This window comes from Ambystoma mexicanum, chromosome 13, assembly GCF_040938575.1.
Source record: "Ambystoma mexicanum isolate Mex_15411 chromosome 13, UKY_AmexF1_1, whole genome shotgun sequence".
NCBI classification, from domain to species: Eukaryota; Metazoa; Chordata; class Amphibia; order Caudata; family Ambystomatidae; genus Ambystoma; species Ambystoma mexicanum.
The window spans coordinates 73,819,402-73,846,196 of NC_090938.1; the positions used below are offsets into that span (position 1 = coordinate 73,819,402).

At 43.7% G+C, this 26,795-nt stretch overlaps 1 protein-coding gene across 3 annotated transcripts in view; it reads left to right on the forward strand.

Annotated features, from left to right (window-relative positions):
• The window catches only part of C13H1orf162 (chromosome 13 C1orf162 homolog), a 103,349-nt gene extending 84,711 nt beyond the window's left edge, over positions 1–18,638 (forward strand). For 2 of the 3 annotated variants that reach the window (XR_011282889.1, XM_069633298.1), the window contains exons 5-6: positions 16,237–16,298; positions 17,524–18,638. Coding sequence is in view for 2 of the 3 variants with exons in the window: in XM_069633298.1 (XP_069489399.1) it covers positions 16,237–16,298; positions 17,524–17,685 (224 nt within the window). In the remaining variant the exon portion in view is untranslated. The remainder of the gene's footprint in view (positions 1–16,236; positions 16,299–17,523) is intronic. The other variant, XM_069633299.1, reaches the window with a different exon arrangement.
• Positions 18,639–26,795: the final 8,157 nt, after the last annotated feature.

Sequence of the window (26,795 nt, forward strand, 5' to 3'; positions counted from 1 at the left end):
CTGCTCATAATGGCAGGCTGTGCACATGCGCTTTCCCATTTACAGTGAGGTCCACGGGCCAGTAAAGCTCAGATAATACGTCTTACCCTTGGACGGTCATGTTTTTCAGCACTCCCCCATTGGGTGCTGTCAAATTTTCAAACACGTATGTAGCAATCACATACAAAACCTCTGCATTGCACACGGTCATTTCTATACAGCACTGCATATTTACCTTAAACACACTCATTAAATGTTCCGTTTGATTGCAAAGATCCTAAGATGCACCAAGCACACCTTTGGCCATGCACACAACATTGCAGCCCTTTCCACACCCGCCACAACAGTATACATCCAAGCAAGCGACTATGTGGGCACCTATCATTATGCGCAAATGTAACATACGTAGCAGCACTTCTACCCAACTCTCACACCATAAAACACCCATTCACGAAAACGTGTCACACTTAGCACACTCCACAAACATACCACAGCCTGCACCACCACTATGCACTGCCATTCACAAAGCATTGTGTCACTGGCAACCTATGCACAACAGCTTCACAATATTGGGCCTACTTCAATAAATCTGCACACAGCAGAGTAACCAACCACATCTAAGATGCACTTCAACCATACCCAATTTCCATACTCTCATTATGTATACACTGCACCATGTGGCCACACTACACAACTTCTCACTGCACCATCTGCGGCCGCACACCATATGCTGTAGCATGTTGGAACTATCACCACAACCATGGAATGCACAATACACGCTTTTCAACTGACTTGTGGTGCTGTAGCACGTCCACAATTTGCTTCCCACCCATTCTCCAAAGATTAACACCCTGTGCCTAATGCACTGTCAAACCTGCATTGCTCCACTGGGAGTCCTCCTTGCACACATTCCCCACACCGTAATGCAACCATGCATGTCAGCATGTCACCAACTACCACTATGCACATACGCACCACTGGAACAAGCACTCTTAACCAACCTCCACACCACAATGGACATGCACAGTGTTACATGCAACAGTTACCAAAATGTATAAACATTACACTGTGTCCGGCATCCCTACGCCCTTTCATTCACATACTATTGTCTTACCCACTTCCACTCACAAAGTAGTGTATCACTGCCAACTTAACCACATAATGTTAACAGCATTGCCCATACTGCAAGCATTTTGCACACAACACACTATCCAAGCACATATAAGTTGCCCTTCAACCATACCCTCTACCATGCTGACAGTATGCAAACAGTGCACCCAGTGCCTACACTGTGGGCCTTTTCACTGCAGCATCTCCAACCACAGCGCACCGCCATGAGCTATGCAGAAATAATTTCAAACAGTTACCATAATGTACAAATAAAACACTCTCTGCTGCATCCCTGTGCACTTTCAATCGAATTCTATGGGCTTGCTAACTTCCATTCACAAAGTATTGTGCCACTGCCAACCTACCCACAATCTTTTTGCAACACTGGCCTATAACGGCTGAAATATGCTCCATAACCATTCAACTATTCTTTACATGTCAACACCCTCTAACTGATGCACATTGAAAACTGCATTAGTGGCGTGGGTGGCTGCAAGGCCTAGGCTCTTGAGTGCATGGTCTACGGCCTACGGCCGTCGGCCGTGCACCCAACAGTCTAGGCCTTGAACACACCCACAGCAACGTAATGCCACTATGCATGTCACGATGTCACCAACTACGACCATCCACACACATACCACCAGTGTGTGAGGAATGTTGCTTGCAACATCAAGGCCTGGGCTGCAGTAGCTCCTCTCAGGCTATTCTGCGTGCACAGCATTTTGTGGCTTAAGGCTTCTACGAGACGATCCTGGATTGTTAGATTTTTCTAAGGCCTTCTTCGGCTCTGACTGGGTAGTTTATCGCAATGTCCATCGGTTTAGTGGGTATGACGGTCGGTCACGTCCCCTCGAGTGCTTCTGCCCTTCCATAGGGTTACTAGCATGTAGCATAGGGTTAATAGCGTGTAGCATCTGCAAGCATATACTCAAGCTCTTCTGGCATCTTGCGTTTCTGCGGTGCTGCAGCTGTCCTAAGTGGAAAAATAATAAACGTGCAGACAATATGTATATGTCACTGTCCTCTAGCCCATAGAACTGTAGACGTATATTCTTCATTTAGATTGGTGTGTGAGTGTTCCGCATTGTGCAGATTGCACGTGTGCTTCCTGTCTAACGCATCTATGTCGTCATGGCATCTCTAGCGAATTGCAGCATTTCGACGCTTCGGACGCTAGTCGATCTGGTGCATGTAATCATTTCCAGCTCGGTCTTGGTTATCTCTGCTTGCTTTGGGCAGGTACGTGCCGCCGCAGAGCTGCACGGTCTAGTGGTCGAACATTGTTCATGGTGCGTATTTGTGGCAGGAGCGGTGGGAATAGGTGCAAACACATACAGTCGGTGGTTCTTCTGTCAGGGTTGCTTCTTCCAGTTTGGGGGTCTGTCGGGAGGGAATGGGCATTCAGATTTCCCCTCTTCAACATACTATGGGCGTACCCACTTCCATTTACAAAGTATTGTGTCACTGACAACCTACCCACATTCTGTTCGCAACACTGGCCCTACTGCAACCAATGTGCACAGACCACACTATGCAAGCACAACCCTTTACCGAATGCAAAGTCAAACATAGGTTCCTACGGTGGGTATGTTGCAGCCCTACGCTCTTGGGTACATGCCCTACACACTACGGCATACGACCTTCGGCCATGCACCCAATAGTGTAATCCTTTAATAGACCCAATGCACCTTCATTCATCCAAGCATACCACCATGTGCCCAACTACCGAATTCCATCAGCAGCGCACAGCCTCCCCCGCCCCCGCTCCCACCCAACCTCATGTGCAATTCACTCCCCTTCTGCAATTCACCTGCCACCACTCACCACAAAAGGAGCACGCCACAAACAGGACGTGCCAGAAGCTATGGGACCGTTACGACAGCTGCCTCCAACCGCCACACAAAGTAGTCGCCTACATATGTCACATGAACCACTTCTCATTCCCCCACCCGTTCCCTCCCTTATTGCCGCCAACACATTCCGGTCGGTACATTTTCCAGACCCTTCTGCCACTGCACTGTGCTCCGATACACCATGGTGGCTTTCCCAAAACTTTTTGACGCACACCACGCTTCCCTCCAGCCAACCACCAGCCGCGTCCAAACTTCTCCACCGTACCGTGAGCCAATGACACTTCTGTCCGCGTAGCGAACAGGGAAATGGGTCCACGGAGCCAGATATCACTAATTTTTTGGGACGTGCATTTCAGTAATTTGCAACTAAAGTACTGGTCGGATTTCCACCAAACACAGAAAAGCATGCTTTCTGGCCCAAGCCCCCGCTCCTCCCGCAAATCTGGTGAACATCCGTTCAGCCGTTCGGCCTGTAGCTGTGCGCAAAGTTTTTCCCCATTCAGTCTATGGGAAAAAAAAAAATTGGGACCCCCCCTATAACTTTGCTCCCCTCACACGAAACCTCAACCAATTTAGCGAAAAAATTCAGAGCTGCCCATATAACTTTTTCTGCAAAGTTTGGTGAGGATTCCTCCAGGGCGAGCGAAGGTATAAGCCGCCGAAAAAGTGCTCTTCCTATGAGTTTAGTAACTTAACCATAACTGCACGGCCACTACCGCGGGCTGTGTAATATACATACACTAGCAGTATCACCCCTGGCGTTGCCCGGGTCTGCAGCTGACATGCACGTGTGGGTCTGCTATATCCTTGTGTTTGTTATATTGTGTCCTGTCTTCCTATTTTTGAAAAATCATGAAATCGTCTATATCCCGAAATCACCTACACTGATAGCACAGGGCCGGACTCTGCTCCACCCCTGCGCAGGGCAATGGGTGGGGTTGGTCAAATTTCACTATCGCCAGTACACCCCAGACTGGTATGCCGGTCTTGGGCCAAAATCTCAGCCCACTAACTGTTATGGGGCCCAAGCCAACCTCGAACATACAAACACACTTTCACAAATATATTTAGATTTATAATAGCGCATGATCTCACAGAGCGCGCCACGCCAGAGTCCTTCAGCTTCTAAGTGCTGAAATGTTATTATCACGCAGTTTAATGGTGCTCAATTTATCAACCTTGGAATGATGAAAGGGTGAGCGGACCCTGTCAGCAGATCCGAAATTACAGAGTTCAAGCTGGTTGTTTGTTTCAGGAGAGCACTAATCTCATGAGCTATCTGCATGGAAGCTTTCAGTGTTTGGTAGTGATGTTTCCTACAACTATCTTTGAGATGAAAAGGGGCATTCAGATTTCATACAGGGCCACAGGTAAGATATAGCATATTCTCTGTATTTTCTTCACTTGAGGCAATTTTTTTAGAAAATCTGGCCACTGATATTTTTCCTGGCATGCGGCCAGTAAATAGGGTCCTGGAACTCCTGGTTTTGTGTTAATGAAATCAAGCCGAAGGGATGAGACTAGGCGTATGTATTCCTTAATTCAGGACAATAAGATCTTGTAGAAGTTCTTTCTGACTCTTCAAAGCAGTGTGAGTTGATTACTAAAAGGAGACTGTCGCCCTCACAGTTGAATGCTAGGAAACCTGAGAAATGGTGTTGCAGCAAATAGAAACAAGCAGTGGCAAAGCAGGCATCTTTTGTTTTTCAAATGAGAAGCTTGAGGTCTTACAAAATTTAAACTTAGATGTGCTACCTGCAAATTTAATAACATTTAACTACTTATACAAAACAAAATAAAACAATCAAAGGATACCCGCTCAGTACCTCAATTCAGTGGTGTGAGCTGGTGCACAGATCTCAATTGGACAAGGGAACAGTTTGTTAAGACATTTTTCTAACACCTGGGCTTTTGATGGCGGAAATTGATGCCTTAAATCACCTTAATGTGACACGGGTTTACATCATTAGCAGATAAGTAGCTGCAATGATCGGGTTACCTATCACACAGCTATTTTTGCATACAGAATTTTAACTCACATTAAAAACGTTTAGATAGCACAGGCCTTTAACCACTGGTCACGCTACTGGCATAGTTATAGTCCTCTAATAATGTCAGAATAGGTTTCTAGGCCCCAAATAATCCTTTCGATAACTATAGTCTTTTTCCTCACAGAGGTGACTACTGAAAACTCTCTGTGCTAAAACGAACAAAAAATGAATTGAATGGTTACCCTCTTTTTTTGTATTGTCATACTTGGTGTGGGATGTTTTAACCCACTAGTCTCTGCCCTGCAACATCACTGTGCGCTGCTTGCATCACAAACAACAGAGTGGCCGCCAAAAAGATCTTTGCGCTAAAAAACTCTGAAAGTGTGCAGGAAAACCCGAAAAATAGGCCGCCAATCCATTTTGCCTATGTCAGTGGTAACACAGGAGACCACTGCCAAAACCTATAATTTGGCTGCCCACAGAGGAAAATGAAGCTACTTGAAAAAGCAATGTTGCATTGCAAGGGAAACCCAGAACTGCTTTAAAAATCCGTTTTTCCTTGGCTGTGGAAAGTGCAAAAATCATGGTTCCCAAACATCACAAATGATCCAACACCCTTGTTGGGTGTTAAACATCACTTTATTTAAAGAATTCACCTAAGCACAATGTCAGCAGAAGCATATTTTATCAGAAGAAAATCCACATTCAAAGATGCTTGCTTGGAAAAATATGTTAAAAATGGGCGCAGTACCGCCGCTCGCCTATGTCAGAAGCTGGCATTTACTTATACTGTCATTTAAACTTGTGCCTTAAAATCAAAGTATGGAAACGAAGAGACTTCCCATCAAAAGCAATATACTGTGACAATTCAATCTCTATGTTTTAAAAAGGCTGGAATTAAGAGATTTGTGGCTATATTTGTAAAAATGTAAATTGTATTTTAGAAAAAGGCTATTTTAAACATTGTTTTAAAAGTAAGTTAAAGCCAGCCACACTGAGCTTCAAAGACATTCCACAGTTTCTTCCAAACAAAGGAATCTTCCCCCTTGATCTCTGCTGAGGAACTGGCAGGGAGGTGTGAAAGGAAGTGGGAGGTTACTTTGGCCTGTTGCTCTGACAAGAAACAAAAGACTCCCTTGAATGAAAGGAAATGCAAATTCAGGTGTGACAGAAGACAACTGCTGGCAGGAAGAAGCCTGGGACTGCTCTGGCCCAGCCAAACCTTGGGGGCGGGGACAGACAGTTTTGTTTATTCGGAGAGCACAGAAAATATCTTTTTGAAAAAGACTCATAGAAAACTGAACAAAATTGGTAAAAATCTGTAAATATAGTGTGGTTAAAATGAAATTTCTGCTCACGTTTTAAAATTACTCTGGAATTTGTGCAATATTCAGAGACAGAACTATCAAAATGTTGAATTTGTAGCAGTTGTGATAATCCTAAAAATATGAAACTTCACAGGAGTATGCTCAGATGTTATGTGCGTGTATGTGGAATAATTTGTACAGATCTGACACTGGGTAACCAACCAAAAGCGCAAAAAACTGTAATTTGTGAACCAAAACTCTTAAAAAGATGGGACTTTGATGGATACGTGCCTTATTTAATTTGGGATGTAAATATCTAGTATTAGCAAGTTGGTGATATTGGAAATATGTTTTATATGAAAAATAGATTTTCTGTGTAGGAATAAAGAGGAGATTTTTCCCTGGATTGTAAAATGCATCATCACTATGACACATTATGACACTCTGGTTGCTTCTCAAATCAGGAGAGAGGGAAGGCTTTAAACAATAGGCTTCTTAGAGGGTTGGGCTTAATATAATAAGCCTACCCACCCCTTGAGAAATACATAAATAGGGACTGTTGAGGACCTAGAGACACACACATTCACCCATCAACTGATTTACTGGTGAAGCGCTCTGCAGGAAGAACCTAGATCAAGACTCCAGAACCCTGAAAGCAGAAGGCCCAGAATACAAAGCTGAACCCTTCTCAACTGGCCTTTAAAATCTTGCAACCTGATTTTAACCCCAAACTTCCAAGGGGCACATAACCAATTCAACAGCCGGGCTGTGCTGTTTTTCTGCTTCTTGCCAAGAACCTTGCTAGAACCCAGAGATCCAAACCAGTAGAGCAGAGCTGTAACCCAGAACCAACCCATCAGATCAGTCCAGTAGGCCGTGCAGAGACAGAATGCTGTGATAAGAGCAGAACTAGGTGCCCTGAATCCTGTCTGGTGGCGAGCATATTCCAGTCCAAAACCCTTGACCAGATCTTTGATGGGCCTATTCCAAAACCATAGTTGTGAGTATCTAGCATAGAATTGTCCATAGCCAATCTCTTACCCTTAAGTAATTCTATCCAACCCATTGCAACATATTTAGACTGTATTGTAGAATCTCTTTTGTCTATCCTGAATCCTTCTCTCATCCATATAATCCTGTGATAATTGTAGTGATAAATCATCTTTGCGCTAATATATATTTGCTGAAGAAAGGCAAGTGTCGCAGCGGGCAAAGATCAGACAGAGGCGCCTCTGGACTGGTTGCTGTACCATTGGTATCTCGCATCTTCATAGCCTGTTAGTGTAAAGCCAATCCTTGTTTGTGATTTTCAAAAGCACATCTTTCATTTGAAATTTTGACTCCGATTGAGAAAAATCGACCTTTACTAAAACCTTCCTAACTGCTGAACCGTACATGTTTGGAATGAAATTTAAGTGTCAAGCTAACATCCTCAGCTTTCAAACAAACCCAGAATCACACTCCTTATATTTTTATTGTGATATTGTGAATGAAATGTCTTCTGAAGGGTTCACTAAGGGGCAGTCTTAGGCTGGGGTAGATTCACCCACCCATGTACACACTAAAATCACTCATCGAAACTGAAGAAAATGGGTAACTAAACACTGACCAGAGCAGTGCCAGTTTGATATAAAGTTGTCATAAAAGTCGATATTGTCCGCATTTGCATCCATCCCTTCACCATAAAATAAAAATGGAACGTAAAAAATAACCAATAAAATGAAAGATGAAAAAGTAAAAACATCCCCATGATGTGCTTGGAAAGTACATAGAGAAAAGATAACTTTAACATCAAAGAGTAGTACATTATCAGAAATGTGTGTACTATTTACACAATGTGGCGTATGAAAGCTTAGGTACTTCTTTTTTAAAATTTATTTTACTGTCCTTTTATAGCAATTATCACAAAATCCACCCCATCTCCTCTTCTCTGTGAAATTTCAAGTTTTCCTGATGCGTTTGTTAAATGGTTTTGTGATGTTATAGTTATTCTTTGATTATTTTTAACTCAAATTTATATTATATTCCTATTAAATTAGCTGCCCAATAGGTATGAAACAACAGAACGCTACACCTCTACGATCACCTCTGCGATCACCTCTATACGATCAACGTACACATCAGAGTCCCGGCTCAATGTACTAAGGGCACGCAAAGCTCTCCTCTGGTCACAAATGCCACTATCCATGTGCCAGAGAACACCTCTACAATCAACTTGCATCTCACAGTCCCAGGCCAATGCACCCTGGCACTAATTGTACGCAAGGCTGCCATCTGGTCACGAATGTCTCTTTACTTGTGACACAGAACACCTCTACAATCAATTTCGACATCACAGTCCTGGCCCAATGCACCCTGGCACAAAGGGCACGCAAGGCTGCCCTCTGGTCACAAATGCCTCTATCCATGTGCCACAGAACACCTCTACAATCAACTGGCTTATCACAGTCCCGGCCCAATGCACCCTGGCACTAAGGGCACACAAGGCTGCCATCTGGTCACGAATGCCTCTATCCATGTGCCAGAGAACACCTCTACAATCAACTTGCATATCACAGTCCCAGGCCAATGCACCCTGGCACTAAGGGCCCTCTGGTCACAAATGCCTCTATCCACGTGACACAGAACACCCCTCTGCAATCAACTTACACGTTACAGTCCCGGGCCCCTACGCTGTGGCACTAAGGGCATGCAAGGCTTCCCTCTGGTCACACATGCCTCTATACTTGTGACTCAGGACACCTAGAAAGTGACCCACACGCAGGACTCAGGGTGCTTACGGTCTACACGCATCAACACAACAACAAAGCTACCTTGCATTTCATCCTCCACTGGGGGCCAACAGCCTCTCTCTTTCAGATCCGTCAGAGCGCCCTTAGCTCACGCAATTGGCAGCGGTGTGCGGTGACAATTTATCCTGATTATGAGTGCGCCACTGCACATTCACATGCGCATTTTGAGGGAACTCCTCAAGACCAGACTCTTTGCCTAGAACGGGACTAGAACGGCCTAGAACGGGACTCCAGTCTGCTGTTTGTAGTTTTTGTTCTTGTCGCACATTTCTCTGTTATAGCGCCTAGCAAAAATGCAATTAAAATATCTTTCAGCGTTAAAAAACATAATCACAACAGCAACGTTCACATATTTGTTAGAGTCAAAATAAATTGAAAATGGAGCATAAATTCGCCCCAAATTCCTATGCCACCCCCCACACATATTCTCACGAGCGGCTTTGTGGTTCTTGAAGCCGCCTTCGTTGTTCCGAAGCGCCCCAAAAACCAGTGGTAGGGAAGCCAACATCCAGGCGCTAACTGCATTCATTCCAAAGATCCGGGTAGTCGTTCCTCCTCCCCCAGCTAATATAAAGCTGGCACAGGAACATAAATAAGTCTCAAAGGTTAGAGGGCCATGCTTCCACACCCACAGGCACCAGTCTGTGCCATGCCCAACTTGAATGAAAGTGCCCAGGAGAGAGACAGCCTATGCCAAGCTGCACTAAAAGCTTCCTACCTCCTTGTGATACCAGACACACATGTTTTTTCTTTCACCATATGTGTTGATTTGCCAAGTACCATAGCACCATGGAACGCTGACCTGGATTTCTCAGGATACCATGCCGCTTCGAATCCTGGAACCTCCTCCTCACCACCCACTGAAATGTTCCCAATAGTAGTTCCCAGAATCTCCCAAAAGACTGCAAAGCTGTAACATAAACAAAGAGTTTTCTTCACTCGGGCCAGCCATGAGACAACATTATGGATTCAAGACCAGGAATAACCTTCAACGTGGCTTGAGAGGTGCCAACTTCCGTACTGAACCACAAGCTGATCCAATATAGCACTGGGTGGAAGGTGACACCGTCCATTGTTTGGCTGATCCCAATTCCCAGACCAAAAACTGTGGCGGTACGATGGGATCTGCACGAGAGGACATCACTACTTCCAAGAAGAGAAGATTCACCCTAGATGTGTTCAAACCTTGGAATCATACTTGGTCAAATTTCCATCAGCCAAATACAGAAATTTGTTTTTTGAGATTCCCTCTCAATTTGTGGCAAACTAAGGACATTTCAGCGAAACGTAGAATAATTTCTAAGGAAAGGAATATATGCGGGTGTTGTCTAAATCCCGAACAACCTGAAACCCTCCGACACCCATTGGCCTCTTGTTCTGTTCTACTGATAAAACAGAAATTGTACTTTCAGTGCTTCTTTTATGATTATCTGATTTTAACATATGAATCTCTGTGCAACAGGCTATTCGATTCTCAACAAACATCCATCAGAATGGCGATTGTACATTTTTTAATTTCTTTTAAATTTCACTAGATGAATCTATATTATCCTCACTATGTATTTTTAAATTTCATATTTTTCTCGTTTCATAAGATGCATGTGAAATGGATATGCAAATAACCTTCTTTTCCTTTCTTTTACCCGATTCATCGAGATCGTTTTATCAATGCTGAAATATGAAAAATGTAGTAATTCATTTTGTTACTTATTGAAAGGCTGATTTTATTTCAACTTTATCAATACAAAACAAACAAATAAAAAAAGATCTTGGGGGAGCAGTATTCCGGTCTAAAAATTGGAACTCCCTACTCTGATCCTTCAGATCTGAGCAATCCTACTGGTCTTTCAGGAAACATATGAAACTCGACTTTTCTCCCCTAACCGGCTAAGGACCTGAACTGTAAATATTGCTTGTCTTAGTATTGCCTTACCATTGATAGTACTGTCTTTGACCAGCGCCTTGATGCCTGTGGGCTTAGTGCGCTTAACAAATGTATAAATAAATAAATAAATAAATAAAAAAGGGCTTGCACTCAGGAATCCCAGGCATTTTTTTGCTGACTCTTAGTACACCTCCTGCTGCCTGCCAACATCTAAACACACGGTTTGGGTATATTTGACCTAAAACATTTGAACCAATCACATTTGATCGAATTTATTTGACCTTATTTTGGTCTAATCCCTCCCACTTCCCCTCAGCCTAATCTATACCCTTACCCACCCCCACATATATATTTAATTAAATTTGACAGAAAAAAAGTCAAAAAAATTCGATCAAATGTTTAGGTCAAATGTCTTTAGGTCAATTATGCTAATACCACACACACACTCTTTTCCACCTGTGCCTTCCCCTTCAATTTGCCATCAAAGGGGATGCCTAATTAATGGAATTGTGTCACCACCAATAGCTGATTATTATTATTATTATCACATATCATACCCTAGGTCAATTTTTGCTACCTTAATGCTACCTTATAAGAGCATCTGGGACGCCTTTTAAACTTATGGGAAACTTCTTAAGATTGAAATTATGGTACACAGCACCCATGGGCTTCTAGATGTGTAGAGCATTTTACGCCAGCAGCACTGCTTTGAACATCCTACCGACTCCCTTAGCACGGCATGTTTGTAGGCAATCGAAAATTCCTCCAAGACATTTAAAAATAAACTCGAGTAGAAGCCAGGATGAACCCCTTCATTTCCCCCCTTTTGAATTGAGGTGAAAGTTCCCCTTTCGGACAATACCTCACTTTGGCTCTCATAGGGGCAGGGAATTTCCTCCTGAGTGCCTTCCCTGGCAGTAATCTATCATAAAATAATGGAAAGACTGCTTTTAGGTGATTCAGCTGATGGAGGAAGGGTGACTTTTTAGGGTAAGATTCGGAGATATAACCAGGTACGTCTGATTGGCCGATTCTTTCAAGGCCATCCCCAAACCCTGCTTGTCCTCGGCTTAGTATTTTGCAGTGGTATAAGTGTACCAAAAAAAGTAGTGGAACTGTGACTCCAGTGGGGTACGGACTGGCAGGAGGGGGGAACCGTGCAACACATTTTGCAAGAGTGGCACCCATACTGGTTGACAGCCATTTGAGTTGAAACCGCTTTCAGTTTAGCTGCAACTCATATTGGGTGGTAAAGTTGAGACGTGTGCTTTAACTTCACATAGATCAGTTCCGGAATGGAGAAAATGGTGGCAAGAAGTAGTGAAACTGTTAATAAAAGTAGTGGACCTCTGCTCCGAACCGTTCCCGCTCACTTCGACCACTGTTAATTTGCTATTGTCCAGACACCCTTGGACCAGGCTCAACCTGGCTCCCTAATTATTTTGCGCATCGAGGAGTGATTCGGGGAATTCATTTTGTAGCCTTTTACCCCTTTTTGAAATTAGGCATGAGTTCAGATTCTTTAGATAGAGGGAGAGATCCCTGCTGCTTATAGTGTGCATTTGTCACTTTGGAGAAGGACCGGTGCACAGAGTTTCAACAAGTCCACTGGAATCCTGTCCCGATCTTGGGCCTTGTTTCCTTTCTGGACTCTAATGGCACGAACCAGCCTTCTGTAGAGAAAAGGGTAGAATATAGTAATATTCAGCGATGCACAACGGTCCTTAACCATCTCTTGCTCTAAAAATCCATATAAGGAGGGGACATTATGATGCCGCATGCAGGGACGTCATTTCACCAAAATGCCTGGGGTAGTGGAAGTGACATCACATGACCGATGACACCCTGATGACATCACAGGAAGTGATGTAATTTGACCCAACAATGAAGTGACATCACGGGAAGCGAAGGAACACAACCTTTCGCCTCTTGGCAAAACAGGAAAGGCCATCACATAGCATTGTTCCGAAGTACACAACGAAAAATATGGTTACGATAGCACTATAATGTGATATACATTTCATACAAAAATGGAAACCATATGTATCATTAATATAGGCCCATATTACCAAATGACTGTAAATGCAAGTAGACATCCAAGGCCAAATGATAATGATGTGTTATTATATACCACTTACGCTAAAGTGCTATATATAGAACAATTATACATACAATATCACCCAACCTGTTTTGGTACTCATTTCTCAACCTCCGAAGGATGAAAGGCTGAGTTGAGATGTTTAAGAACAGACTAAATCAAGAACTCGCCCCCTGAAGTGTGCCTGAAATAAACCTTTAATGAGTCTAGCAATTATTGTATAGAATTCCAGAAAGACACATTATTTGTTATTCCTATTCTTGCTTATTTAGGGTCAGTGCTCAAAGTGTAACACAAGTGCAACCCCTGTTTTTTCTTTTTTTTTTAAGAAGCCTGAACACGAATGCCAGTCACTCCAGAAACAAAGAGCCACAGGGCACTGGCCACAACCAGCCCAGGAGCTAACATGTAAAACACATTTTACAAAGTAAAATCTTTTTTATAGGGGTAGCAAGTGACACCACAAGGGTAGCAAGGGAGACCTCAGGGGTCTGCGACCCCTGGCAACCACCAATTGGCTTCCCTGCCTGCATGCTCACACTTATTGTGCATTGCCGTCGTGACTCTTAACCTTTAACCCACTCATGCCACAAACAGCAAGACCACTCTGCTGTCTTTACTCCTAGCTGCTGCCACCTTCACATTCACGAACTGTGAATTGTGACGCGAAAGAGAGAATATCAAATGAAGACAAACCAACAACGCAACACAATGAGACACTCCGAAACCAGAGCACCCAGAGAAATAACACACTCGACCGCTAAAACCATAAAATAAGATTAACCCTAGAGATCAAGCCAACACACAGAAAAAGACTCAGATGTGACCCCCTACTAACCCTACGAAAAACTCTCTAATACTCTCCATACCCACCACCGAACACTGAAAAAATAATACATAAATTTGCCACAAATACACTGCAAACTACGAGCAATCTACCAACTCTCCACAACATCCAAGAAGCACATAAAACACCCACCAAACAGCACACAACATCGGCCAACAGAAAACAGCACAAAGTGACTGGTTTTTCCAAAATGAAGCTACCAACAACACATCAAGGCTCTCCTGCGCTTTTCTCTCTCAATCCCACTAAACTAACCCATCCCAACCACCCTTCCTTTTCAGATCCAACTGGGCACTTGGAGACCATGAAAATGGCTGTGCTGTGCGTATAATTCACAATCACATAACATAACATGAGCCTAGCCCATTTGACCTCATTAGAGCTTTGTATTCCCCTCTAACTTTCCCATCCTTCCTGCTACCACTGCTGAAGTGGTGGTTTGACTGGCAGGCACTCTGCACAGAGCCAAGCAACTAATACGGGCCTCTACTCATGCCTCTGCTGATCCATAATACAAATAACCCTAGTCCTCCAGCTTTGAGCTCTTCACAAGACGCCGCAATGTTTCCAAAACTTTCACCGAAGATTGTACCAACTTTGTTACCAATAAATCAAGGTCCCGTCTATCGCCCCTCAATCCAGATGCCATAAGAAGGTCAGTTTCTCTGATCTTGTAATTCTCCACTATAGGGGTGAATAGATCTTCAGTTGTTACTGTGGGGTGGTCATAGCCACTTTCCAGCGGTCGTTGTATCTTGAATCCTGCTGAGAAAGCCCCGCCTCTGAACCTGCAAGGGAATAGCAAATTTAACTAAATTATATGTGCAATTAAAGTGAACATATTGACATAGCATTTTGTATAAGCAGTATATGCAAGGGTTTGCAAACTATAGTCCTCCAGATATTTTGGACTACAACTTCCATGATCCCTCACTATTGACCATGATGACTACCACAAATGGGAGTTGTACTGCAAAACCTCTGGAGAGCCTAAGGTTGCAGACTGCTGAAGTAGGACATTCAACAAATGACATTCTGATTAATCGCATTAGAGGGAATTAATCGTATGCACAAGGCCATTTTCCCTGAATGCCACACAGAGAAGTATTATTCTTTTTGTAAGGGTATGAATCTGTAGCTGAGTCACACAGAACCTAACAGAAGTAAATCTGACTTACTCTCATCTTTCCAGGAGTAGAGCAGGAGGAAGATGGATTTAATCCAGGTAACTTCTTTGTGATCTGAATAGACACTGTAGAGGAGCAAGTCAAGACTAAGTCATAGTTACTCCATGAAACCTCTTTGTGAATCAACTAGTGTTTCTACAGGAGTTGGTAAAAAGTAGGTCGGAGTTACTATCATTAACTTCGTGAATTGACTAGTCTTTCTACAGGAGTAAGTAAAGAGTAAGTCAGACTTACTATCATTAACTTCTTTGTGAATCGACAAGCTTTTCTACACGAGTAAGTCAATGTTACTCCATGAAACCTCTTTGTGAATCAACTAGTGTTTCTACAGGAGTGAGTCAAGAGTAAGTCAGAGTTACTATCATTAACTTCTTCATGAATTGACTAGTCTTTCTACAGGAGTAAGTCAAGAGTAGGTCAGAGTTACTATCATTAACTTCTTTGTGAATTGACAAGTCTTTCTACAGGAGTAAGTCAAAAGTAAGTCAGAGTTACTATCATTAACTTCTTCGTGAATTGACTAGTCTTTCTACAGGAGTAAGTAAAGAGTAAGTCAGAGTTACTATCATTAACTTCTTCGTGAATTGACTAGTCTTTCTACAGGAGTAAGTAAAGAGTAAGTCAGACTTAATATCATTAACTTCTTTGTGAATCAACAAGCTTTTCTACAGGAGTAAGTCAAAGTTACTCTATGAAACCTCTTTGTGAATCAACTAGTGTTTCTACAAGAGTAAGTCAAGAGTAGGTCAGAGTTAATATCATTAACTTCTTTGTGAATTAACAAGTCTTTCTACAGGAGTAAGTCAAGAGTAAGTCAGAGTTACTTTCATTAACTTCTTCGTGAATTGACAAGTCTTTCTACAGGAGTAAGTCAAGAGTAAGTCAGAGTTACTATCATTAACTTCCATTGTGCCAAGACTTGACTCAATGTATTATTTCATCTGAAATCTGCACCTTATTCACCTAAGATGATTTTCCCGCACCTTCCCCACCATTTTGAACACAATCCGTTTTGAAGTATACATGAGAAATAAATAAATATAAATGTTGTCATTTGATAATTAGGAATAAGTAAAAGAGGGCATAGACATCTAACTGTAGATGTCATCAGCGCTCGTGTGTTTCGCATAGGAACGGCTTTATGTGCTGTTCTCATACTGACATTTAATTTGTAAACCTTATCATAGGTCTCTCTGATGAGATCCCGCTCTCCGATCCACCTGATCCATTGGACCTTCCTCGACGGACGGTAACATGTTTGCTTGCTTTGTCTTTTTAATTATCAGGGGCATGGACTATGGATGTTCTGGGCTTCACATGGTGGGAACCAAGCTGTGAATGACTGGAGCAGTGCACAATAATGGAATGGAGGCAAATAGGAGTATAGTCTATTTAGGGTACACTTAGAGCACACAGAGGGGGGTACAAAAGGCCACAGGCAGGGATTAGAGTTGAGGGACTGTTACTCCAGTAGACACACACATTGGATTTACTGGCATTTAGGCAAACAAAAATAACCTGTACATAGCTAAGCATGAACACATTGAACCAATAGTACATTTCCTGCACTGGCTCCCTGTGTAGCAGTGAATGAAGTTCACAAATTGCTGCAGCATGCACAAGGCGTTTTAGATCACAGGCACAGAGTCTGCAGGTAGCTTGCGCCTTTCTTCACACCACACAAGACATCTACAACCAGGCAAGTCACATACAATCAGAGAGTATCCAGCTAACCCCCTGCCTCCAGGTTTTCCTGCTACTATTTGTTTAATCAGCGGGCTTTGCCTGAAGGTAAAGAATGTTGATTGTATTATGTCTCACTCACACCCGTGTCTTGCACTCCTTCTGGCGTGTTACCCACCACCTCTGGTTTCCTTGCTCTCATGCCCACCTCCTTGTCATGCTAACAGTCCTACTGCCATCCATCCCCTGACTCCTTTGTCATGACTCAAAGCCTTCTCTCAGCACTCCTCAGTCTTCCAGCACCGGTCGCCATGCATCCCAACGGTGTCTCGCATTGCTTTTCGTCACTGTGGGCCACATTCACACTTCCTCCAATGCTTTCCACATGCTGGGTCGAACCTTCCAGACACCGATTTCCACCCCATAACTCCTCCTCCACACGACCGTGGTCCTGGGGTACTCATTTCCATAACCCACCTTTGTAAATGCCATTAGCTAGTGAGAACAAAATGGGTGATCATGTGATAAGCTGCTGGTGGAGAAGGATGTTCCGTTAGCCAACATCTGCAGGTCTACTGATGATCATGGAAGCCCCTTTCACAAAATCCTTTAGTTTTTTTGTAGAGTTATACATTTTATGATAACATTTTTAAAACAGTCATCTCAATGCCACTGATAAAAAACTAAGGACCCTGAGTGCAACTTATTTTAAAAAAGGAAGTTAAATGAAAACAGAACTGAAGCTTCGGTCACAAAAGTAATATCTGAGTTTCATCTGTGTTTTGATGCAGGCTTCCAGGAACCCCGAAGAAGGTCTGACGTATGCAAGTTTGAATTTTCAGCAGCACACCCTCTCTCAAAGAAATGGATCGAGTCAAAGAAAGCGACATGAAACTGACTCTGTGCCCATGTCAAATGCAAGCTTGTATGCAGACATTCAACTAAACTCCTGAGCATTTTTCGAGAAGCTGTTGGAATTTGACATCTTACTTAAAAATCTTGACTGGGGCTCGACATCTTATTATATACAAAATATTGTTAAGCAAGCAAAAAAAAGGAGCATGTGGAATTGAAGGTCGCTGGCACAGTGTTTCTCCAAATATTTTCTACATTTTGGATGTGCTGGCGTGGAGGGTTCCATGTACAGACCTGAATCCCAACTTTTTGATACTTTAGTCAAAAGCGGAAAATTGGCAGCTGAACTCTGCTCTGCTCATTGAGTCCAATCGCATGAGAAAGGGAGTTGGTCTTATCTCCCCAATAAATTGGCTGGAACATGCTTCCAATGCTTCCAATGCAGATGGGAATCATCTTTATCCAACCTTCGGTCATTAGTTCTTCAGATGATCATGAAATGTACACTGTTGCATTGGGCAGGATCACCGGAAGCCTATTGCTTATTTAAACATCTGGCCTCTAGAACTATCTAGGGATGAAGGAAACATCTTTAGACATTGCTCAAATGTGTAACTGGGGAAGATTACAGTGTGGACAGAATTGCAACATTTTAACGGTTCATTACGTTTTGTCTCCATAAAATGGGATGACTTCAAGGTTTTACTTGTGTAACTATTGAAGTCAACCAGATCTTCAATAGAATTACCAACTAGCACCAAATATGGGGAACAAATAATCACATGTATGTAAGATGGAGTGAAATGGACAATTGCATGAATTCCTTATTAAAATAATTGATGTTCTTTCTCTCAATGCCAAGAGATGTCAACACTGCTTCATGGGATTTGTATTTTTTGCCAGTTTCGCTTACATCTTTTATGAATTGGTTTGAATACGTTGGTTTTGTTTCCTATGTTCCAATAGATCTCTCCCTTTTTCATTCTCAACAGATCTATCTCTTGGGCATGAATCACACATTATGCTTATAATACATAACATTCTTTTTTCAGCTTGTGGACCTGATTATTTCAGTGGAGTGGTGGCTCAAGTTATGTGTTTTCACAATTTTGCATTTCATGTTTTTCAAGTAATCTTATGAGGACATAATACATTCATAGAAATTGTCCCTTTTTTTGCATTGATAGCCAAAGGAACTGGGCAATGTAGCTCAGTGAGTTAATCAATATCTGTACCATAACTGCAATGTTTAATGATGCACTCGTGTTCAAGTCAGCCCTTGGGTAAGAACAAGGCAATCATTTGGTGCCAAGTAGGAACACATTTGAAATGAAGGTTGTAATCCCAAGTCTGGTAATATTCCAAGAGACCAAAAGGCCTCGACAATAAAGAAAGCTCTGCAAGTTAATGAAATGTTTGGAGAAAAAGTATGCAAGTTACAGGTTTACAGGCATGAATTCCAGCAAGTTCCACACAATCGTTCGAGGGTCTATTGAGTTGGTTAATAGCAACACCTGGTGGAGATAGTGCTTCAGATTCTCCATATTCTGGTACCAATCACTGGATTAATGTCTGATGTAATAATTGATGGTAGTCACAGCAACGTTATTACTGAATCAAACCCTCATTTACTGTGAAACCTCAGTTGAACAATTGGTTGTAAAAAAGGGAAAGGGCGCACTCAGCAAGGAATCTTCACTTATTTCTCTTGCACGCTACTTTTAAGGCTTAGCGAAGATGTGTGTCACACCTCAGATGTCAGGTAGCCAAGCTTAAATACCACTACCTTTGCTGTTACAGATCCACGTGTACATGGAAGGGTTCTCTTTCCAGTGAAAGTTAAACAGAAAATGCATAAATAAAGAAATCCTCTAAGTAAATTCTAAATTTTAAAACAAAATTGGATAACAACTCATATGTCTTGGCCATAATAAGAGGACTACCTAAGCGGGATTCACCAAATCTGTGAGCGACCCTCTAATAAGAAGGAAAAGGGCCTAGTAACCAGTTCTATTGCCCACTCATGGAGTCTACAATCACATCTCACCACACCATGCCATACTAGAGGTGAAACATCCATAGGCTTATCAAACTGGTATCTCCTCCTGTAAGAAGAGTCCAACACTGAAGTGCTAGGCAATTCTCCTCCGAACGTTAGAAACCACAGACACCAGATTCTACTCTATAATGAGCCATCTATGAGGTGGACCTGCAGTGCTTGGCCTCTCTTGGCTCCGAGGGCATAGGGCAAACCCCCAAGTGTGCTAACATTTGCCAAATATGGGTGGGGGCTCTATTCTGAGTAAACACAGACACAAATAACCTATTCTTTTGGTTGGGTCCCTCTCAAGAAGGTCTAGTGTGTGTGTGTGTGTGTGGCATTTATATAGCATGAGCTAGCTCATAAGCATTGAAGCACTGCTCTAAGGCAAATTAGAGGTTTACAGCGTTGACATGCTGTGTAGTCTCCTAGGATGATGGGGCGGCATGCACAAGCTTCAGTTCTTTCCTGAACATTAGTAGTGTTGGAAATGTATGGATGCTCAGTGCGATGTTTTGCCAGTGACAAAAGGCCTCTTTCCAGTTTCTCTCTCTCTCTCTCACACCTTGCCCCTCTCTTTCTCTCTCTCCCCTCCATCTCTCTCCATCTCCCCTCTCTATCTCTCTCTCTCTCTCTCCCTCCCTCTCCCTCTCTCCCTCTCTCCCCCCTCTCTCTCCCTCCCTCTCTCAGTCTCTGTCACTCTCTCTCTTTCTCTCCTTTTCCTTCTCTCTCTCTCTTGCACCCTTCCTCACTCTCTCTCTCTTTTTTTCTCTCTGTCTCTTTCTCTTTCTCACTCTCTCTGTCTCTTTCTTTTTCTCTCTCTCTGTCTGCCGCTCTCTGCCTCTCCCTCCCTCTCTCTTGCTCTTTCCCTGTCTCTCTCTCTTTTTCTCTCTCATTGCCTCTTTCTCTCTCTCTCCACCTGTCTCTTTCTCTCTCTATGTGTCTCTCTCTTTCTCCTTCTATCTCTCTCTCTCTCCGCCTCTCTCTCTCTCTTTATCTCCCTCTCTCATTATTTTTAAGTTTTACAACATTGCTGCTTCTGGTGTTGCGCTGGCCGCTGGAGGTGGCCAAAGCATTCGCTAAACATGGATTAAAAATAAATGGCACGCCATTGTGGGGTCCATTCCATCCTCCACTGGGCACCCTTTTTTCCCTCCTCAATGCCCCCGTTCCCCACATTAGGACCCTCCTTTACACACCCCACCTTCCACAATTCAGGGCCCTCTCCCCCCCATGACACCCTCCCCAGGGCCAACTTATTCCCTGTCTCCTCACGGCCAACTTTATCCTACATCCTCATGCCCCTCTAGACCTCCCCCCACTCACCCAGCCCCTCCTCCTCTCCACAGGGACCCATTCATCTGGCCCTTCCTCCCTCTCTAGCCTGCCCCACCTCCTCCTTTACCCTGCACTTCCTCGCCTCCATAGTCTCACCTCTCTGCTTTCTTCCACCGTCCCTTTACCAGGGAATTGTTTAGAAGGAGTGGGGGTACCCGCAACTGTACAAGGAGATTACCCAACTATTCAATTTATGTGCCGAAAGAAGGACTCGAACCCAGGAACCCAGCGCTGTAACGCAAACACTTAACCTCTAAGCCACTGCAATTAGCTGTTATTTGGTGGAGCGGGGGGCAGATGTTCTATCCCGTTGGCTTCAGGGAACATGTTTCACAATGCAAATGGTATGCTCACAGGGGCATGCAGGAGAAAGATATACAAGCCCAAAAGCTGCTCTCAGAAGCACAGCCTCCAGTTGCTCAAGTGGTAAGTGCTTGGGCTTGGAATGCTGCAGACCTGAATTCTAATCATATGTCCTGGGGATGTTTTAATTTTTTTTTTTTAATTAAAAATGGGTATGCATTGCCATGCACGGTCAGCCAACAGCTAATACCCCTTCAATACCTCCATTCCCACTAACATTTGTGCCTTTGTTTTCTGCACTCTGGCCTTGGTAACACCCATACAAAAGCTTGTCTCTCTGGCCCCAAATGACTGGAAAAAACAAGGGGAAGAAGTGTAATCTATGGGTCATGGTTGATAAGATAATTGCACTCGAGGTGCTGCGAAGTGACCACCAGCCCCTGCATAGCAAGCAACCCTGTATCAGCATCTTACCGGTAACTGAATGTGTTGCACTGCAGGCTACACATAGGAGGCTGCAGCAAGTGCATTAACCCATTTGGCTGTTGACCCTCCTTCCTCTGAGAGCAGGACACTGAATTTCCATGTTGCCTTCCTTTGGTACATTAGATCTATCTTTCACCCCAATTCAGAGGATGATTTGTTTCAAGGAGAGATGATAATCATTGTGATGTGAGCCATTAATAGCTAAACAGGTCAGTTAAATCTTTGACTTTGTCATTGGGGTGTATTGATATGTGCAAGGCAGTCTTCTGTCCTCTGCTACTGTATGATTTGTTATTGCTGCTTGTTCATGATTTTTAAATGTAAACACTCTGCTCTCAAAAGTGAAAGATTTGAAAGAATCTTGCTGTAACAAGCCTTTCCCACTCTTTGGCCTGGGGGTGAGAGGGCTGCTTTCTGTCTTCAACTTCCTCAATTTCGGACTGTCTGGCTCCACCACTGACAATCAGGGCCTAATTCTGGAGGGAAATGGGCAGAGGTCTGCATCCTGCATCCTCCACGCATCCCTAATGCTCCCAAACATGACCACAGCCCTTACAGGCACAACCCTATGTCCTATGCAGCCCCTCTGGTGCAGCCACCCACGAAGCTTAGGGTTAGGATTTGTGCTCTTCCACGTAGGCGTGGTCACCTAGGCCCCAGAAAGTGTCACAGCCTGCTTTGGAAACCTTACTGATGGTGGCCTAGGTCAAGATGATCTTGCTGGAATAATGATGCCCTTTTCCTCCCAAAAGCCACCTGAGAGCATATTAAAATGAAGGGGTGTGCCTGCTCAGTGCCCTCTTTTTAGCCTCTGCCTAAGTGACATTATGTCTGGGCTCTCCAGGCAAATGTATCCTTTCGGGAGAGAGCTAGGAATAGGATGTCTCTTTCTGCAGGCACAGTGGGGAAGACTCAGAGAGCTGCATGTCTGAGACGTCTTCTTTTCTTGTTCCTAGCTCATTGTTGTGTTCCCTAACTTCTAAATCTCTGCCAGCCCAGGCCCTGTTTCTATTACTGCCAACCCCCTAACCCTTCGTCTTCCACCTACTTACCGCTCTGTTATGCCTTCTCCTTTTTTGCATTCTTCCATGGCCCTTTGAAAAGCAATGCAGGCACAGCTAAGCATCATGAAGGAAATCTACCAACAAAAGATGCATTCCTCACTTATGGGAGGTCTTGTGAGACGAGTAAGAAGGACTGAAGGGGTGATTGTGTTGTTGAGTTGGAAGCAGTAGGTTTTGGCTAGTCGTGGGGCACAGGAGGTGATGGAGCCTTGAATATCATTCCGCCATTTGTACGTATGATCCGGGCAGGGATCGGAAGCCAGCAAGACACCTTTTAAGAATGCCACCTATGCGGTCCAAATTCCGTGTACCAGTGATTAATTAGTCTGTGGGCATTACAATATGCGCATTTTGTCACGCTGTGCCACACCAGAGGAGAAATATCCATGACCACATCCGTCTAGTCACAACGACAAAGACAATTCAGCACACAAACAGAGGCAGGCAATTCACCTGTGAAAAGGAGCACAGCTAGCACCGCCATCTGTCGTTTCTGCCCTGTCGGGTGTCATCAGTGAGGTGTAGCTGTGGTGCAGCTTCCCCCTGGACACCAGGGAGTAAGGGGTCCACATCTACTAACTTAGGTTGAACGCCCCCACGCATTTCAACATTTCCTAATAAGTTTATAAGAGTACCTCCCTCACTGAAGAGGATCAAAGGGAAAAGCTACGTTTCAGCTGTCTGTTGTCTTACAGATATGTGAGCACCTGACCAGTTTCACTTTCCAAAGCAGCTTTAACAAAAAATAGCAAATAAAATAGTCCACTTAGACTCCGAATAGTAAAAGAAGGCTGATTTGCAGCCTCTTGTCCTCTCCCCTTTAGCCAGTAGAAGAGCTCTGCCTCAATGTGGTATTGTAATGTTCTGCCTGCCCTCTAGTGACCAGCAATAAGAACTGCAGCCCAAATAAAGTGGCCAGCAGAAGAGATCTGCCTCAATATGCTATTGTAATGTTCTGCGTGACCTCTAGTGACCAATATTAAGAACTGCAGCCTAAATAAAGTTGCCAGCAGCAGAGCTCTGCCTCAATGTCGTATTGTAATGTTTTGCCTGACCTCTAGTGACCAACAATAAGAACTGCAGGCCAAATAAAGTGGCCAGTAGAAGAGCTCTGCCTCAATGTGGTATTGTAATGTTCTGCGTGACCTCTAGTGACCAGCAATAAGAACTGCAGCCCAAATAAAGCGGAATCATGATGGTTTGTAATCACCGAGAAAGGAAAAGGTTATATTAAGAACGTGCACTTGAAGAAAACATTAATTTGAAAGCATTAATAACCTAGCAAAACCATCTCTTTGCACCCTATTTGCATCGTCTGCATGACATTTAAAATCAGCTTTTAGAGTTAACAAGCCAAATTAACGTTCCACGCTGCAGTTATTTTGGTCTGCCCATTTGCCCGGCAATGTCTAGGACAGCAGTCTGGAATACGCGGCTCTCCGGGTGTTTTCGACTACGACTCCCATGATCCTACAGCATTCACTATGCTGGCTAGAGCTGATGGGAGTTGAAGTCCAACACATCTGGAAAGCCCTAAGTTGTAGACATCCCTTCCAGTGGAAAGTCTTTTGGGAGCATGCATTAAAGCTGCTGCACAGTGTCAGTGATTAGCAGAACATAAAAGAGACACCACTATGAAGTGCTGCAACATGCATGTCCCAGTCCATGTGTGTTGAATTTCAAGAAAAAACGTTTTTCCCAGTGACAGGATTCTTTACACTTCACTTCTCATACTCTGAGACATTGGGGTAGAATAGGAGCGAGTGAAAGAAAGCAAATTGAAGCACTCTTTGACTACTCCTTGGCAAGCCAGGAGGGATGGTCTGGTGTCAGTCACAAGTCATAAATATAGACCCCCAAAGTTATGGCTGGAAACATTAGAATTAATCAGGAACACTGGCATTGCTTGGGGCATTTCCTTACATTTGCTGGGACTAGCAGTGGTCTGAAGGGGACCAGACGTCTTGCTTGAGGCACGCACGGGACTAGTGCGGTACGTGACGTCCCCACTGCACTGACATATAAGCCATCCAGCCCTTGCTTGGGCCTTACCCGTGGACTTCAGCGCGATTCCCTAGACCTGGCATGCCTGCACAGCTGCCTAGAAGTCATGCTGCACTTCATTGGTTTGGGATCACGCCTGACCTTCATATGGCCATCCCATTCTGTAATCATATGGCAGGTGGGAAAACAATGGTGTGTAGGTTGCCCAGAAAGGTATACAGTGTTTATTTCGAATCACTACAAAGGTTTTCAATATAAAAGATTCAATATATGTGCATTCAATATAAAGTATTTCGATATAAAGACATCTAACCACCCAGAGAAATGCCAGTGGTTATGAAAGATTCAAAACCTTCCATCTATCACTCTTTAGTTGTATGTACCGACGTGCTCCCAGTAGAAGCAGATCATAGAGGAGAATGGACGGCTGAGGTGGTCGGTGCTGGAATACATGCTCTGGAACTCCCTTTTACTGCCTTGGTGTTAGGAAATAGATCAGGACCGGGCTGGGTGCCCGATGAGCTGGTCCTCTGATTACCACCTCTGTCTCCATTTGGACCTTAAAGCAACGGTCAGTGTATGCCCACTTTTCACTCCAAATGACCACTGCGATGGATGGACTTTATTTTCAACTCCAAAAAATGAAATCAAATATAAGTGTTCTCACTAAAACAGGAGGCTTATCCAGTAGGAGCTCTTGTTCACAGCAGACCACACCTCTAAAATGTCATATTTCTGGTCCTGCCTTAAGAAAACACAAACAATAATAACTGTGCAGACAGAATATTGTAGGCCTTAGGAAAAGAGCCAGTGTCGCGCAGGCCCATGTATCTAGCTGCAAACTTACATGTTAGTCAAGTAAGGGACCCACCGGGGTCATGGCCCCAGAGGCCTTTGTTCTTCTCACAAATTAGCCCCAAAGTGAATGGGGGTCTACAGGCCTGCCAGATTTCTTACAGCAAGTCAAAGATTCTAAAAAACCTGGAGCTCACATTTCAAAGAAACCATCTTGAATTTCAGAAATCATCCCATTTATTTTACAAAGGAGATCTCCCCCATAATTGTTTGCTCGCCTGGTTCTAGGTGCAGTGTGAGAGTAGAATAGTCTTTTTCAGCTAACAAGCCACGCAGGCCACAGCGCCACCCAGTGTCAATCTCTGGAAGTTCACCTCCGGTTCAGATCCACGAGCAAAGTCTTGAGCCTGTGCAAGTTAGCTAAAAAGAATATTTTATTGTATTAATTATAGCGCACACCTAGCTCAGTAGCAGTGAAGCGCTTTATAACAGGAGGGTATCAGAATTGAGCTTGGCACTTTGTACAGTAGTGCAGTAAGGGCAGTAGCTGCATCCATCTCGGAGGCATTGTTGAAAGAGACATGTTTTTATGTTTTGTGGAACTGAGGGATGGTGGAGGCATTTCCAGCCTCTCTCGGGATTGAGTTCCAGATGGCTCTGGCATGCCAGAAGAAGGACTGCTTCTCTTTGTGGGCTAGCGTTGACTCCAACCTTTTAATATTTTTACTGCGCGGCGGTGTGCGAGAGCCTCCAGAGAAGTGGAGTTTAGACGCCAAGTAAGCTGGTCTTCTGTTTGAGACTGCTTTCATCATTTATTAATTTGCATTTTTAAAGCGCTCACACAGCCCGGGGGCATTGAGGTGCTGTTACAGGAATTTATGTCTTAGTTGTGTATTCATAACACACTTATTAACCAGAGGTTTCTAAGCGCGGACCCGGGGATCAAACCTGTGTTGCTTCTTTGTCTTGTTTCCAAGGCGAGCACGTTGCTGCTGAGCTATTCTACTGGGATCATTCATAGCTCTATCGTGACAGCATTGTCATAAAAATCACGAATACAAAGATAGCAATGACAAACATCCAACATCATATAAATAAAGAGTTACCATAAGTCGTGCACATAGACAAACACATCATAAAGTTGTACAGGGCATTAATGACCGATAATTAAACTCCT